Source organism: Cajanus cajan, chromosome 5, assembly GCF_000230855.2.
Source record: "Cajanus cajan strain Asha chromosome 5, NIPB_CcT2T_4, whole genome shotgun sequence".
Classification (NCBI taxonomy): domain Eukaryota; kingdom Viridiplantae; phylum Streptophyta; class Magnoliopsida; order Fabales; family Fabaceae; genus Cajanus; species Cajanus cajan.
The window spans coordinates 34,403,904-34,416,573 of record NC_138521.1 but is presented as its reverse complement, the minus strand read 5'-3'; the positions used below and the strand labels follow the sequence as shown (position 1 = coordinate 34,416,573).

Below are 12,670 nucleotides of genomic sequence, written 5' to 3'. Positions count from 1 at the left end.
TTGCAAAACCAATTTTTAACTTAGAAAATTTTTTATCACTTTCCATTTGCACCATGATCATAATCGGCATTTCATCATACAATCATTCAACTCACATCAAAAAAGCAACAACTAGAAGTCATATCAGATTCGAAAATAAAAGATCATAATAGTTCTCAAAAGTAATCGAACAACATTGACAAAAGATGCAACATCCTAAAATAAATCTCAATCGTCCTCGGGAGGGTCAACGAGCTCACCATCAACAATCTCCTTGAAGTAGCTGACGTCTTCAAGATTGATATCAGCGTGAAGAAACTTCACTTGGCTGGTAGCAGCATCAAAACCTTGCATGAATTTCTTCAGCGAGTCCATTTTGGCCGCGTGGAGATCAGCCTGCAATTTTTCAACCTCCGACTTTGCCGAGGCCAAATCATTTTCAAACACTAGGGCCGCATCAACACTCTTGTCTCGGGCAAGCTTCATCTCTTCAAGTTGTTTCTCCAAGGTTAATCTCTCGGAAGCCCAAGCCTGCCTCTCATCGTCAAACCCACGCCGACTCTCAAGTAATTTGTCTCGCTCATTGGTCACCCACCTGAGATTCGCTTTACCTTTGTTCACAATATCTTCAAGAGAGCCGATCCTCTTACCTTTGATAGACCATGGGCCAAGGGCCCAGTTACCAGAGCTATGGCTAGAAGAATACAGGAAGAGTTGGACCTTGTGAAGACTAGTGGGCTTGTCAAGCCCAAGGTAATCTTCACTTGGAATGCTCTATCATGAAGAGAAGGCCTAGTTCTACTTGTTTATATTGTACAGTTTCTACATAGCCTTTTGTATAGGTCATTTTTGCCTTTGTATTTGTGAGGCACTTTACTTACTTTTTCTAGTGTTTGTATATTGATTTTGAGGTAGGTTACTTGAAAAGTTTAACTCCATTTAACCTCCTTAGTTGATACATTCATTTTGTATTTTTTCAGTAGGGAAAAGGGGGTGACATTTAGCAAAGCTTGAGGGTGTGACTAGAAATTGGGCCTGGACTGGGCCTAGGCAAAATTTTACATGTTAGACTCATTTTGCTCCTAATTTTTCATAGATTTGATTTAGCTAGGTTTCTTCATCATATGATGAACCTAACTAAACCAAATCAAGGAATTTCAAATTAATTCATGGAGCAAAATGAGCACTTGGCCGCCTAGCTCTCTAAGTCCCTCCTTGGCCGAAAATTTCAAGTCATCTTCTTCAAGGTTTGAAGCTTGCCTTGCAAGCTACTAAACCTTGGTAGGTTAAGCCTACCTTACCATGGTTCTTAAGTGAACCATGGTCAAGGTTAGCTTCTCCTACAAGCTAGCTAAACCGTGGGAGTTAAAGCTTACCCTACCATGGTTCCTAGTGAACCATGGTTAAGGTTAGCTTCTCCTAGAAGCTACCTCTCCCTATATATTTGTAAATACCTCTCTTGTACTCACTTTTGACAAATTTGAGAAATAAACTTCAGATTTCTCTCTCAAGAGTCTCTCCAAAACCGTAGGGAAAATTCTCTCTTAGGTTTCTCACCAAAGGTTTCCAACCTTTGCTTGGTTCCTCAAGCTTCCTACACAAGCTAAGGAGAACCGAATCTCTTCAAGACTTCTCCTCCATGAAGAACACTTCGTGGAGCTTCAAGAGTCATTGAAGGTGACCTCAAGAACATTCACGGTCCTAAGCATGGAATTATTGAAGATTATCCATCCTCTTCAACCTAGTTCCATCAACCTTGAAGCTTGATCTCGCGTGCCATTCCGCGAATCTTGTCCTCGTTGACGAGAGACAAAGCAGATAGACGATTGGTCAAAGATTCGACCCCCTTAGAAATGGAAAAGGCGCTCATCTTTTCCAGATCATCTTTATCACCATCAAGTAAATCAGTGCGGCGAATATGAGACGAGTGATTGAACTTCTCGTCCCAAAAAGACATGGTCTTCTCTCCGACGGCCCCGTGGTCGACGGGTTCCCAGTTATCACCATAACACATGCTTAGAGTTCTCTCAGCCGATTGAACCTCAGCGTCTTTCTCGGCCTCCTCCCCGCCGATCTCGGTCTCCAAGTTTACCAGAGTAATAGGGGTCTCAGTCTCCTGACGACGTTTGTGTGAAGTCTCACCAACCACCCCCTTTTGGAGCAACACTTCAGCATCTCTCGTCTTTTCGCCGACCACTCCCACGCCGACATCCTTGGAAGCCTCTTGCAACTTCCAAAGTTTTCTCAGCTCCCGATTATTCATGCTGGCCATATTCGCTGCATCAACACACAATAAGCATTAGTCAAAAACACATGAAATTACAGGGAGAAAACAATTCACGAGGTGATAGGCGAGGGACCGATTACCTATATAGATTTTCAATTCATTAGGCCTATTTTCTAAGTCTAAGAGTTTGGCAGTGTTGAAAATTGTTTTCAGATCCTCAAGTTTCCTAACATCGGCTCGGTCGTCCTCCGACATCGTCTTGGCATTTAGCCCTCCGAAAGACTCAGGTTTCTCGTTCCAATATAACGGGTATCCCTCGAGTAGGCTCTCATTCCCCAACGTACACCGAAGCCGAAAATACGATTTTTTGAAATCCTTATACGATGATTGGAATAATGACAGTATTCCCCGACCTGTAACACCACTAACCGACACCCAACTGCTACGTTTCGTCACCCGACCCTCAAAGAAGTAAAAAAATTTATCAGAAGTCGGTCTTATGCCGAGTCCCTCACATAAAATCTCGAACCCTCGGACAAAAGCCCAACTATTGGGATGAAATTGGGTGGCGGCTACGTTCAACGAATTGAGCACTCCTTTCTCACACTCGGTCAAGGGCCACCTCACTTTGATCTTTGAGATGAGGGTTGTATAACAAAAAGTAAAACGCTCAACTGACGAGGACCTAAGGCACACAGGCTCTCTATCTACACAGGGTTCACAAACAACCATTCCATCACCCTCACGGCACACTACGTGCTCTCTACAAAAGTTGTCCATGGCGGCCCATGAGTTCATTAAAGACTCACTTTTTAAAACATCGTCCCTAACCCATTTGTATGAATCCACATAATGAACGACAACCATTTGATTAAATAAGCCTAATTCAACCTACAACTCGAGGGTGTGCAAATAAAAACTACTAGAGGATTAGAATAGATACGCGTACCTAAGGGCTCACACTCCAACTTCACCCACCCCAAACATAGTTCAGAACCACCGCGAACCACCGTGAATTATGACGGAGAGGGCAACCACCAGAGAAAAGAAGCGCGAAAGAAAGTGTAAGAAAGAAATGTGAAGTTAGGAAAGCATCCCATATTTATAGGCATGCGGGGCCGCGCGTGGGGAGTCAAAACCCAAGGGTCGGTACGCGCGTGGGAGCTACAACCCCTGGCCGTGGGGGGCCCCACCCTTCCAGCTTTATCAAATGACGCTGCCACGTGGCAGCATCATCATTAATTACCCTGCAAAACGCTACGGTGCAATAAATGTGTGTCTCTTCGTGGGTAAGTGGAAAAGACACCCCATACCAGAGCCCGAGGAGCCACGAATTGAGATAAAGAGTTTATGAACCCTCTTGGCCCGAGAATCCGACATTAGATCTCTACATTGAATGGATCGGTCAATAATAAGCCTTCTCGCCTTACACGCTCAAGGCTGGAAGGCTAGTGTACGGTCTAGGTCGGATTCCGACCATGGGGTTAACGAGGGACAGGTCGGCAATGGCTAAGCCGACCCTCTATCTAGCAAAGCCTTCTCGCCTTACACGCTCAAGCCTGGAGGGCTAGTGTACGGTCCAGGTCGGATTCCGACCATGGGGTTAACGAGGGACAGGTCGGCAATGGCTAAGCCGACCCTCTATCTATCAAAGCTTTCTCGCCTTACACGCTCAAGGCTGGAGGGCTAGTGTACGGTCCAGGTCAGATTCCGACCAGGGGTCGACGAGGGGCTGGTCGGTCATAGCTAAGTCGACCCTTGGCTAGAAAAGCCCTCCCGCCGACCATCCCTCTAAAAGGAATTCGGTTATTGATCGAATTCCTAGTCTCTCTACTTAACCTGGTCGGTCTATTTCCGATCTCTTTTGCTTATGAGAACCAACTCGACCAATGCTCGACTGTGCCTTCAGCACGAGTATGGTCGGTCGGGGGACGACACAACCTTCGTACATGGGGAATATCCGTTAGCAAAAGGGAGGATCCCACTAACCTCACCAAATATCTTCCAGATCGTGACGGTTAAGGAAATCCCTGCATTCCCGGGGCCCGTAAGGCCCATGAACAAGAAACTATAAGACTCAAAACCCTAGAGTTTGAGACGACAGATTACACTTTTGAATGCTCTGGCTTTGAGGCTTGACCTAGGAAAAACTCCTAGTCCACCTTTTGGTCGGAACAGATACATATTCTACATTGGTTCTGCGAAGTCATCTACATCTGTTCTAAAATCGATGTAGAATAGAGCGACTTAGAAAATCTATACCCTTTTACATCGATTTTAGAACCGATGTAGATTATACATAAATTTACATTGGTTCTTAGGAAAACCGATGTAGATTTGTGTATACCTTTATATCGGTTCTCAGGAAAACCAATGTAGATTTATTCATAAATCTACATCGATTCTCAAGAAAATCGATGTAGATTAGATTTTTTAAAAAAAAAAATCATGCTTGTTTTTAGATTCTTTCTAATTACTTGTAATAAACATATATATAAATATTAGACAGATTTTTCATATATAAATATAATGGACAAATATTGTGCATCAAGATTAACTTGGCTACCAAATTACATTAACAAAAATCACACAAACAAATTATAATATATATGCTTATGTATAAATTTTAATGAAGCAAATAAATATTGATGACACCTAGCAACAACATAAATAAAATTATCTGTTTTTCAGTAAATGATGAGACATCTCAAAAAGTCATGAGAAAAATTATAAAAAATTAAATGTCAAATTATTATAAATAAATAAAATTATTTGTTTTTCATTATTTTCTAAATTAAATTATAATCAATGTCTCTTAATTAAAAAGTAATAATCAATAATAACTATTAATTATTACATTTCATTATGACATAATTGTCTAAATTAATTGTTGTTAATTAAATATTTATTACAAACTTTAATTTTAAAATAATTATTAAATTTTAAAATATCAATTACTTAAAAAAAATTTAATACAATTATTATGTTTCATTACGACTTAATTGTCTAATATATTTTTTGTTAATTAAATATTTATTACAAACTTTAATTTCTTTTTTTATCATCCACCTTAATGTATGATACATATACTGATATATATCATTAAATTAATTTAAATTAGTTGCTATTTTTGTTGTCAAAGAAAAATAAATTTGAATTTAATAATTAATACAACACCTTAATCATTGGATAAATAAATAATAACTATTTATTTTAATTGTACATTATTATAATATTAGTACAAAAATCAGTATTGCATCATTTAGCGAATCAACACATGTTAAGAAAGCAACCCCAGTTTCAACACCTCAAGGATTGGATGTTTACGCCTCAGACATTTACCCAGGAGATAGCTGAAAAAAACAGGTGCAAAATATGCACTCATCTGAAAAAGCATTCGTTAAATAGTTACCATTCCCTGAAGGAAAGTAATGCCAAAAAATAGTGTATGTAATTATGTATCCAAATATAGTTCATTATGCCTTAGCCCATCAATTGGCACGACTACCTAATCCATTACCTCCATTTGTTATTTCCCAGGCAACTATTTGTTTTTTTGAACTAAAGATCATATTCAACTACACAAACCAAAAATTATTATCATTTATTCAATATAACCCACACAAGACAACAACAAAGTCACTAAGTCATTAAATTGGCCTTGTAAAATATTTAGAAATTTTATTTGATTCAAACTGGCATATAGGCTAATAAGTATATCAGGTATTCTGCATACTAGGAATCTCACGCTTAGAATGGAGAATTTCATGCTTAATACAAACACGTGAAAACCCAAATTTGGGATTTTATGGAAACCCCTCACAATCTCTCAAGTCAATTCAATTATCTTAGATTTTGCATATGTTCTAATAAATCACATTCTCAAGTCTATAATCATTGATATTGTATTATTCAAGAAATCAATCCATTATCTCCAATCATAAATACATATGATACAATTCATCCAAATACATAAGAATCCTAAACACCCAAAACATAGGATAGTCTCACTTAAACAATACCAACAATCAATCAATTAATCAATACAAATAAATAAACGTGCTTCATGGTGTTTACAACCCATCCATAAGACATACAATTAAAAACCTATGAGGTTGAGGGACAAGCCCTACTACCCATAATTTGATTCGCTCTCATGAATGAGATAATTGGCTTCCTTTACCTGGAAAATACTCTTACAAAGGCAAGGGTTTGCACTATAAGAATTTCGTTAAACATTTTTGATGGCACGAAGACAACCATAAACAAGTGAGTATTAAAGAAATACCAAATCTAAAACCTTAATAGCTCTTAAGGAGATAATTAGGCTCATGGAGAGAAAACCTCAATTCTCTTTTACAAACACTTATTAACTTCTAAGACATAATTTTCAGTCCCCTAATTTTTTAAAATACTTTATTATTTAATTAAAAGTCTCAAATAACATATTTAATAAATAATAATACATAAATATTATTCATAGAAAAAACTTGGGGTGTTTCAAATTATAAAAGAGTGGACTTTATAAAGGACCTGTATTGTCTTTAGCAAAAGGCTCTCTCTCCAACTCTTTCTAACCCACCCATCTTTTTTCTCTATTTTCTCTTTAATTCTCCATTATTATTTTTTTTTTACGTGTTTCTTCTTTTAATTTTGTTTATTGGATAGGTCAGAGACGCACAACGGATCTAATTTCGAGTTCAAATGAAATTAAAGTAGCTCAACACTTTTACACCTTAAAGATACAATTTGCACAATCAAAATTTTACAAAACAACCAAATCATATTTGCAAAAATTCTTCCAATTCCTTTTATATCAAACTCATCATAACATAGGAACTAGAATCCAAGGAAAATGCAACATCTATTCTTCTTCATTCCTGGTGAGAGGAATTGAAAACTTTCTCCGACACAAGGAAGGAATAGTTGGACTTATATGAAGACGAAGAGGAACCCTCATTCTCTCTCCATCACCCCATAATGCATATGCTTCTTCCCCGTGAGCAGCATCATCACCAACCTCAAGATCCTCTTCTTGCATCCTAAGATCCACGATACGACTTATAAGAATACAAATGAGGCTAGTAACAAGGACATTCCAAACAACAACAAAACCTGCTCCTAGTAATTGGAACCCTATTTGCCTAAAGCCAAGACCCAATTTCGCATCAAAAAAGCTGTAGAATAAGCCAGGGTAATAAGGCAACTCGGGATACATTAGTCTTAGAAGCTTAGGTTTGGCAAAGACTCCAGAAAGGAGTCCCCCAAGAAGACCAGCCACAGCATGAGTGTGAAAAACTCCTAGTGTATCATCCACGCTTTGAAAGAATGCTGATTTTTTATGTAACACCATCATAGTATACCATGGAATGGAACCAGACAAAGCTCCCATCAATACTGCTGCCCATGAATCCACCAATCCTTTTCACATGCACAAACAAAAGGTTAAAATCCCAATCTAACACTAAATAAATAAAATAAGATATCCAAAGGTATTTTAGCCTACGTATACGTTAACATTTGTTCACTTTTAACCACTCTTTAATTTTATTTTTATTTTTGAAAGGGTGACTAAGATATCCCCTAATTCATTAGATCATATTATCACTAATACAGAATGTACATTTTACGTATGTTATTTTAGGGGTTTTAAGTCGGAAAAACCTCCGACGTTGATACGGGAGACGTAAATTTACGTCGGCGGTGACTAGGATATCCCCTAATTCATTAGATCATATTATCACTAGTACAGAATGTACATTTTACGTATGTTATTTTAGGGGTTTTAAGTCGGAAAAACCTCCGACGTTGATGCGGGAGACGTAAATTTACGTCGGTTGTGATGGCCGACGTAAATTTACGTCGGACATGGCAAGAATCGACGTAAAATTGTGATGGCACAAATTTAATGCATCTGGAACGGGCCGTTCTGCAACCAGAATGACCCGTTCTACTCTCAGTCATTGTGTGTTAATTATCCATCTGGAACGTCCCGTTCTAGTTGTAGAACAGCCCGTTCTAGATGGACAATTAACACACAATGACTGCAAGCAGAACGGGCCGTTCAGGTTGTAAAATGGCCCGTTCTAGATGCAGAAGAAACGAGAGGGCGCAGAAGATTTAAAATAATAATATTCGGAAAAAAAAAATGAAGAAAAGAACAAGTAGTAGTGAAGATGGAAAGTAGCTAGACAGGGAAAAGGAAATGAAAAATACATAAAAAAAGGGAACTTGCAATTAAGTGTACATGGGAAAAGGAATTTGACCGTTCTCACAAACGTAAGCCCGAACGACAGGCTCACCATCGTTGTGGAAGCCAAAGTCGCGTCGCAAGCAAAACGCGGAGTGGAGATCCCAGGTGAACTTGCAAGCACAAAATGCGCAAGGCAAATCAAGCTTCCTCTTGTTGCCATCGTGAATGGTTCTCCAAACCCAGTACTTGCACTTCTCCTTGTGGACGCAGCCAGAACTACTGCGCGAGGAGCTGGCTCCCCTGCTCGCGGCTCAGGCTCCAAGTCCCCGATGCCAGGTGCGACCTCCATGCGCGGGACACCCTCCACCTCTTGCACCTTTGCCTGCAATGTTGGTGTGTAAATAGAAACCTTTTTTACGTCGGATATAATAGAAGTCCGACATAAAATGTAAAATTTACGTCGGACATAAGATACATCTGACGTAGATTTTACATTTTACGTCGGACCCTATCAAGTCCGACGTAAAAAAGTTTACAAAAATTAAAAAAATGTCACCGCATCTTTTTTATGTCGATTTTTGTTTTGACCAACGAGAAAACAGTGATGTAAAAGACTAATTTTCTACTAGTGTATATATCCATTCATGACACTATATATAACTTAGGGACAGATGTAGAGGGGCAGGTAAGGGCCTTGGCCCCTTCACTTGAAAATTCCATTTTTTATAGTGAATATAAAATACATTTAATATAAAATTGTTATAAAAATATATTTAATTAAAAATAAATTGTGAAAAACTTTCATTAAGACATAATGAATACAATATTGTGAAATTCTAATAGTTTTTTATTATTATTTGTAAGCTTTAACTAGTGTACTACATTATTTGAAGTCAAATATTTAAATAATTATAAAATTAGAAGGTGTTCCTACAGTAAGTCCGCTGTCATCGTTAGGGTCACCGCATCCGAGGTATTGTCCGCTTTGGCACTCGTTAGGCCGTCACGATTTTGTCCTTTAAAAAGCGCCTCGGTGGGTTAAGGAGGAATGATGTTTATAAACTACCCTTAACATCGACTCTTAAGCGATGTGGGACTTTTAGGCATACCGGAACAGAAGAAAAAAAAATTTGGCCCCTCATTATGAAGTGTTTAGATCTTTTCTAGATTATCATTGATCCGACAAATTTTCGCACAGGATCAAATTCTGTGTTTATAACGTGTAAGCATATGATACGTAACTTCTACCACAAGCCATGACATTATTGGTTTGATTAGGATTTAGGAGTGGTATGTGTACATGCGAGGTTTAATTTATTACCTGCGCCTGGTGTGATGCAAACGAGGCCAGTGATCATTCCTTGGACGGCACCTATGACTGAGCTCTTGGTATACACAATCATGTCAAGTGTAAGCCAAACAAGTAAGCTTGTGGCAGTGCATAAATGGGTATTGAAGATGGCCAACGATGCAATTTCTCCCACTTGGAATGGAGCTCCACCGTTAAACCCTGTCCAACCCATCCACAAAAACCCTGCACCTCCAAGCATGTGAATTATGTTATTTGGTGGAAAGTTTTGTCGGTCATGTGAAATTCTTGGACCAACCTGCCACCCATTCATCCACATTTATTAGTTACATGTTTCATGCATGAGGACTCTGCAAACAAACCATTTCTCTCTAACAATTGGTTAAAAGTGAATTTATAAGCCATTTGTAGATAGGAACTTTTATTTAAAATATAGTTTTCGCAAGTAACATTTTTAATTAATTTGTTTGCATAAACTACTTTTAAATGTTTAACTAATTGTATATATAATGAAATATCATGAAAATAATATAAAACTGAATTATATATGTGCCAATCAAAAGCAAAAGATTATTGGATAACAAAATCATAATTTTAATGCAAAAAGATTTCTAAATAGGAGAGGAAGGGTTTTTTCATCTTTCAAGATGGAACTCAACTAAAAATGAGTCTCATTGGCACTAGAGAAGTCAACGAGGGAGGATCACTGACTCGCAAGATCACTCTCCCTCCCTATTGTATGCTCATATTATAATTCTTTTATGGTCCTTATTACAGACATATGTCATCCAATCCAATCATATATTGTTTTGTATGACAATTTAATTAATTTTTATAATAAATAATAATATAAAAACTCTATTTTAATTAATTAATAGTATAAAAAACTTACACCAACAATAAACTCTAGTATATTAGGTAAAAGTATCATCTTATAAGAGTGTATGCATATACTCATAATTTTGAAACATTATTTGATAGATCTTCCTATAAAACACTAATTAAGAAATCAAAATATATATATATATATATATATATATATTAATTATTAAAAATCACATTGAAAATGTATTGATAATCTAAAAAGTATAATGTTACACTTACAATAAAAAATAAAAAATTATACAATAACCTTATAATATAATTTTAACTTTTATGTCTATCTCTCCATTAATTTATCTCTATAAAAATGATGTTATATAAATTTTTTTTTTTTGAAAATCTAACATTTCGAATCAAGTGTTAGAATTTGAATGTACCCAATAAGCTGCTGTGAAACCTGCAACGCCGGAAGACAAATGAATGACAAATCCACCAGCATAATCAATAATTTTTCCCTGAAGGAAGCCATGTTCATCCCATATACTGAAGGCACCAACAGTGTAAGACAGCGTAAGCCAGAAAGGCACAAAAACCATCCACGCATAGAAATTCATCCTCCCGAGCAAAGACCCTGCGAGCAACACAACAGTGATTGCCGCAAAAGCAAACTGATAGAACACAAAGTCAGCCATCGGGAAATACCCAATCGTTGACTTCGCAAGGAGAAACTTCCCCGCCAGAGCGTGGTTGGGCTTTCCCACCAACGGCAAAAGCTTCGCACCGAACGCCATGCGGTGGGCCCACAAAACCCAACAGATCAGCACGCAGGCAAATGCGTACAGGGCCATGAAGGCCGAGTTCACCGCCCATTTTCTCTTTACCATGCTGCCGTACAGAATCACAAGCCCAGGAACACTCTGTAGGCCCACTAAGGTTGCCGCACTCAGTTGCCACGCATTGTCTGCTTTGTTGTTCCACCCAGGCGATGCGTCACTTGGCAAAAGCCACCATGGTAAAACGAAACCATTAAAATTTGAAGTTGAACTTGAATTCATAGTTGTTTTTTAACAAAATTCTGTTTTGTGGGGTAAACTTCTGAATTTAAAAGGTTATAATTTTTGGACATTTTTTAAGGAATCTTTGAAATAATCGCTGAGTCGGTTTCTTGTTGCGGTGATTCGACATTCTTTGCTGTCAACGCAATTAGGTTCATTTGAAAATTCTCACGTAAAGGGGCTAAACCTGAGAATCTTGAGCCTCTTGAAGGAAGTTCACGTTGTCGAATTTTTTATTTTGTAATTTGCAATTGAAACAGAACACATAACATAGAGAATTCATTTGTGACGTAATGGGCTGCCTTAGTTCTAATCGCTTTCGTATAAAATGTTTTCGTTTCAACTCTTTGTGTTTGAATTTTAACTAATTTTTAAGACAACAAGTAAATAATTGATGATAGACAAAATCATGTTGTTGTTACATATTACGTACTTAAAGCATGAAAATATCTATATTAAATTATTGGAATGTTGTATTCGAATGTTTGTGGCTGGTAAGAATCAGAACACTATGATATATAGAAGTGGTTTATTAGTTTTTTTCGACAGTAAATGGCATATCAGTTTATTAACACTGAAGTCTTAACAGGATTAAAAAGCACTAAAACCTACAATTATATTTGGGAAAAAATTTATACACTGTTTCTCAGTTGTTTTAGGTATTATTCAGTAATTAGAATCAAAGTTTTATTTCAATAATTTATGTAATAAAATTTGCATTAAAGGCTGTAATAGGTTATGTAATGAGATAAAATCTTTAATTCTAATTAGTTAATATCTAAAATTAATAATAAAGAATTGTATATAATATTTGAGTATAAGAGAAATTAAAATCAACTACTTTTTTTTTTCTATCTCTCTCACATATGTACCCACACACACATAAGGTTGAAAACTAAATTTCTTAAAAATATAGATTTTATATGAGACTCATTTCTCTCAATAAAATCTTTTTGAAATCACATTTTTATTGACATATTTAAGAAATTTAACAATTTAAAATGTTAGAAGTTGTTGGTAATTCACTTCTTTGTTTTCATCTAACCATTCTAATAATGTTTAATGTGGTTTTACTACAACAAAAT

At 37.0% G+C, this 12,670-nt stretch overlaps 1 protein-coding gene across 1 annotated transcript; it reads right to left on the bottom strand.

Annotated features, from left to right (window-relative positions):
- Positions 1-6,935: 6,935 nt before the first annotated feature.
- LOC109807098 (ammonium transporter 2 member 3) lies at positions 6,936-12,644 on the bottom strand. Its single transcript, XM_083075215.1, is given in 3 exon segments — positions 6,936-7,627; positions 9,721-10,075; positions 10,968-12,644. Coding segments are annotated over 3 exon segments (1,530 nt in total). The 5' UTR covers positions 11,586-12,644; the 3' UTR covers positions 6,936-7,070.
- Between the last annotated feature and the right edge of the window lie 26 nt (positions 12,645-12,670).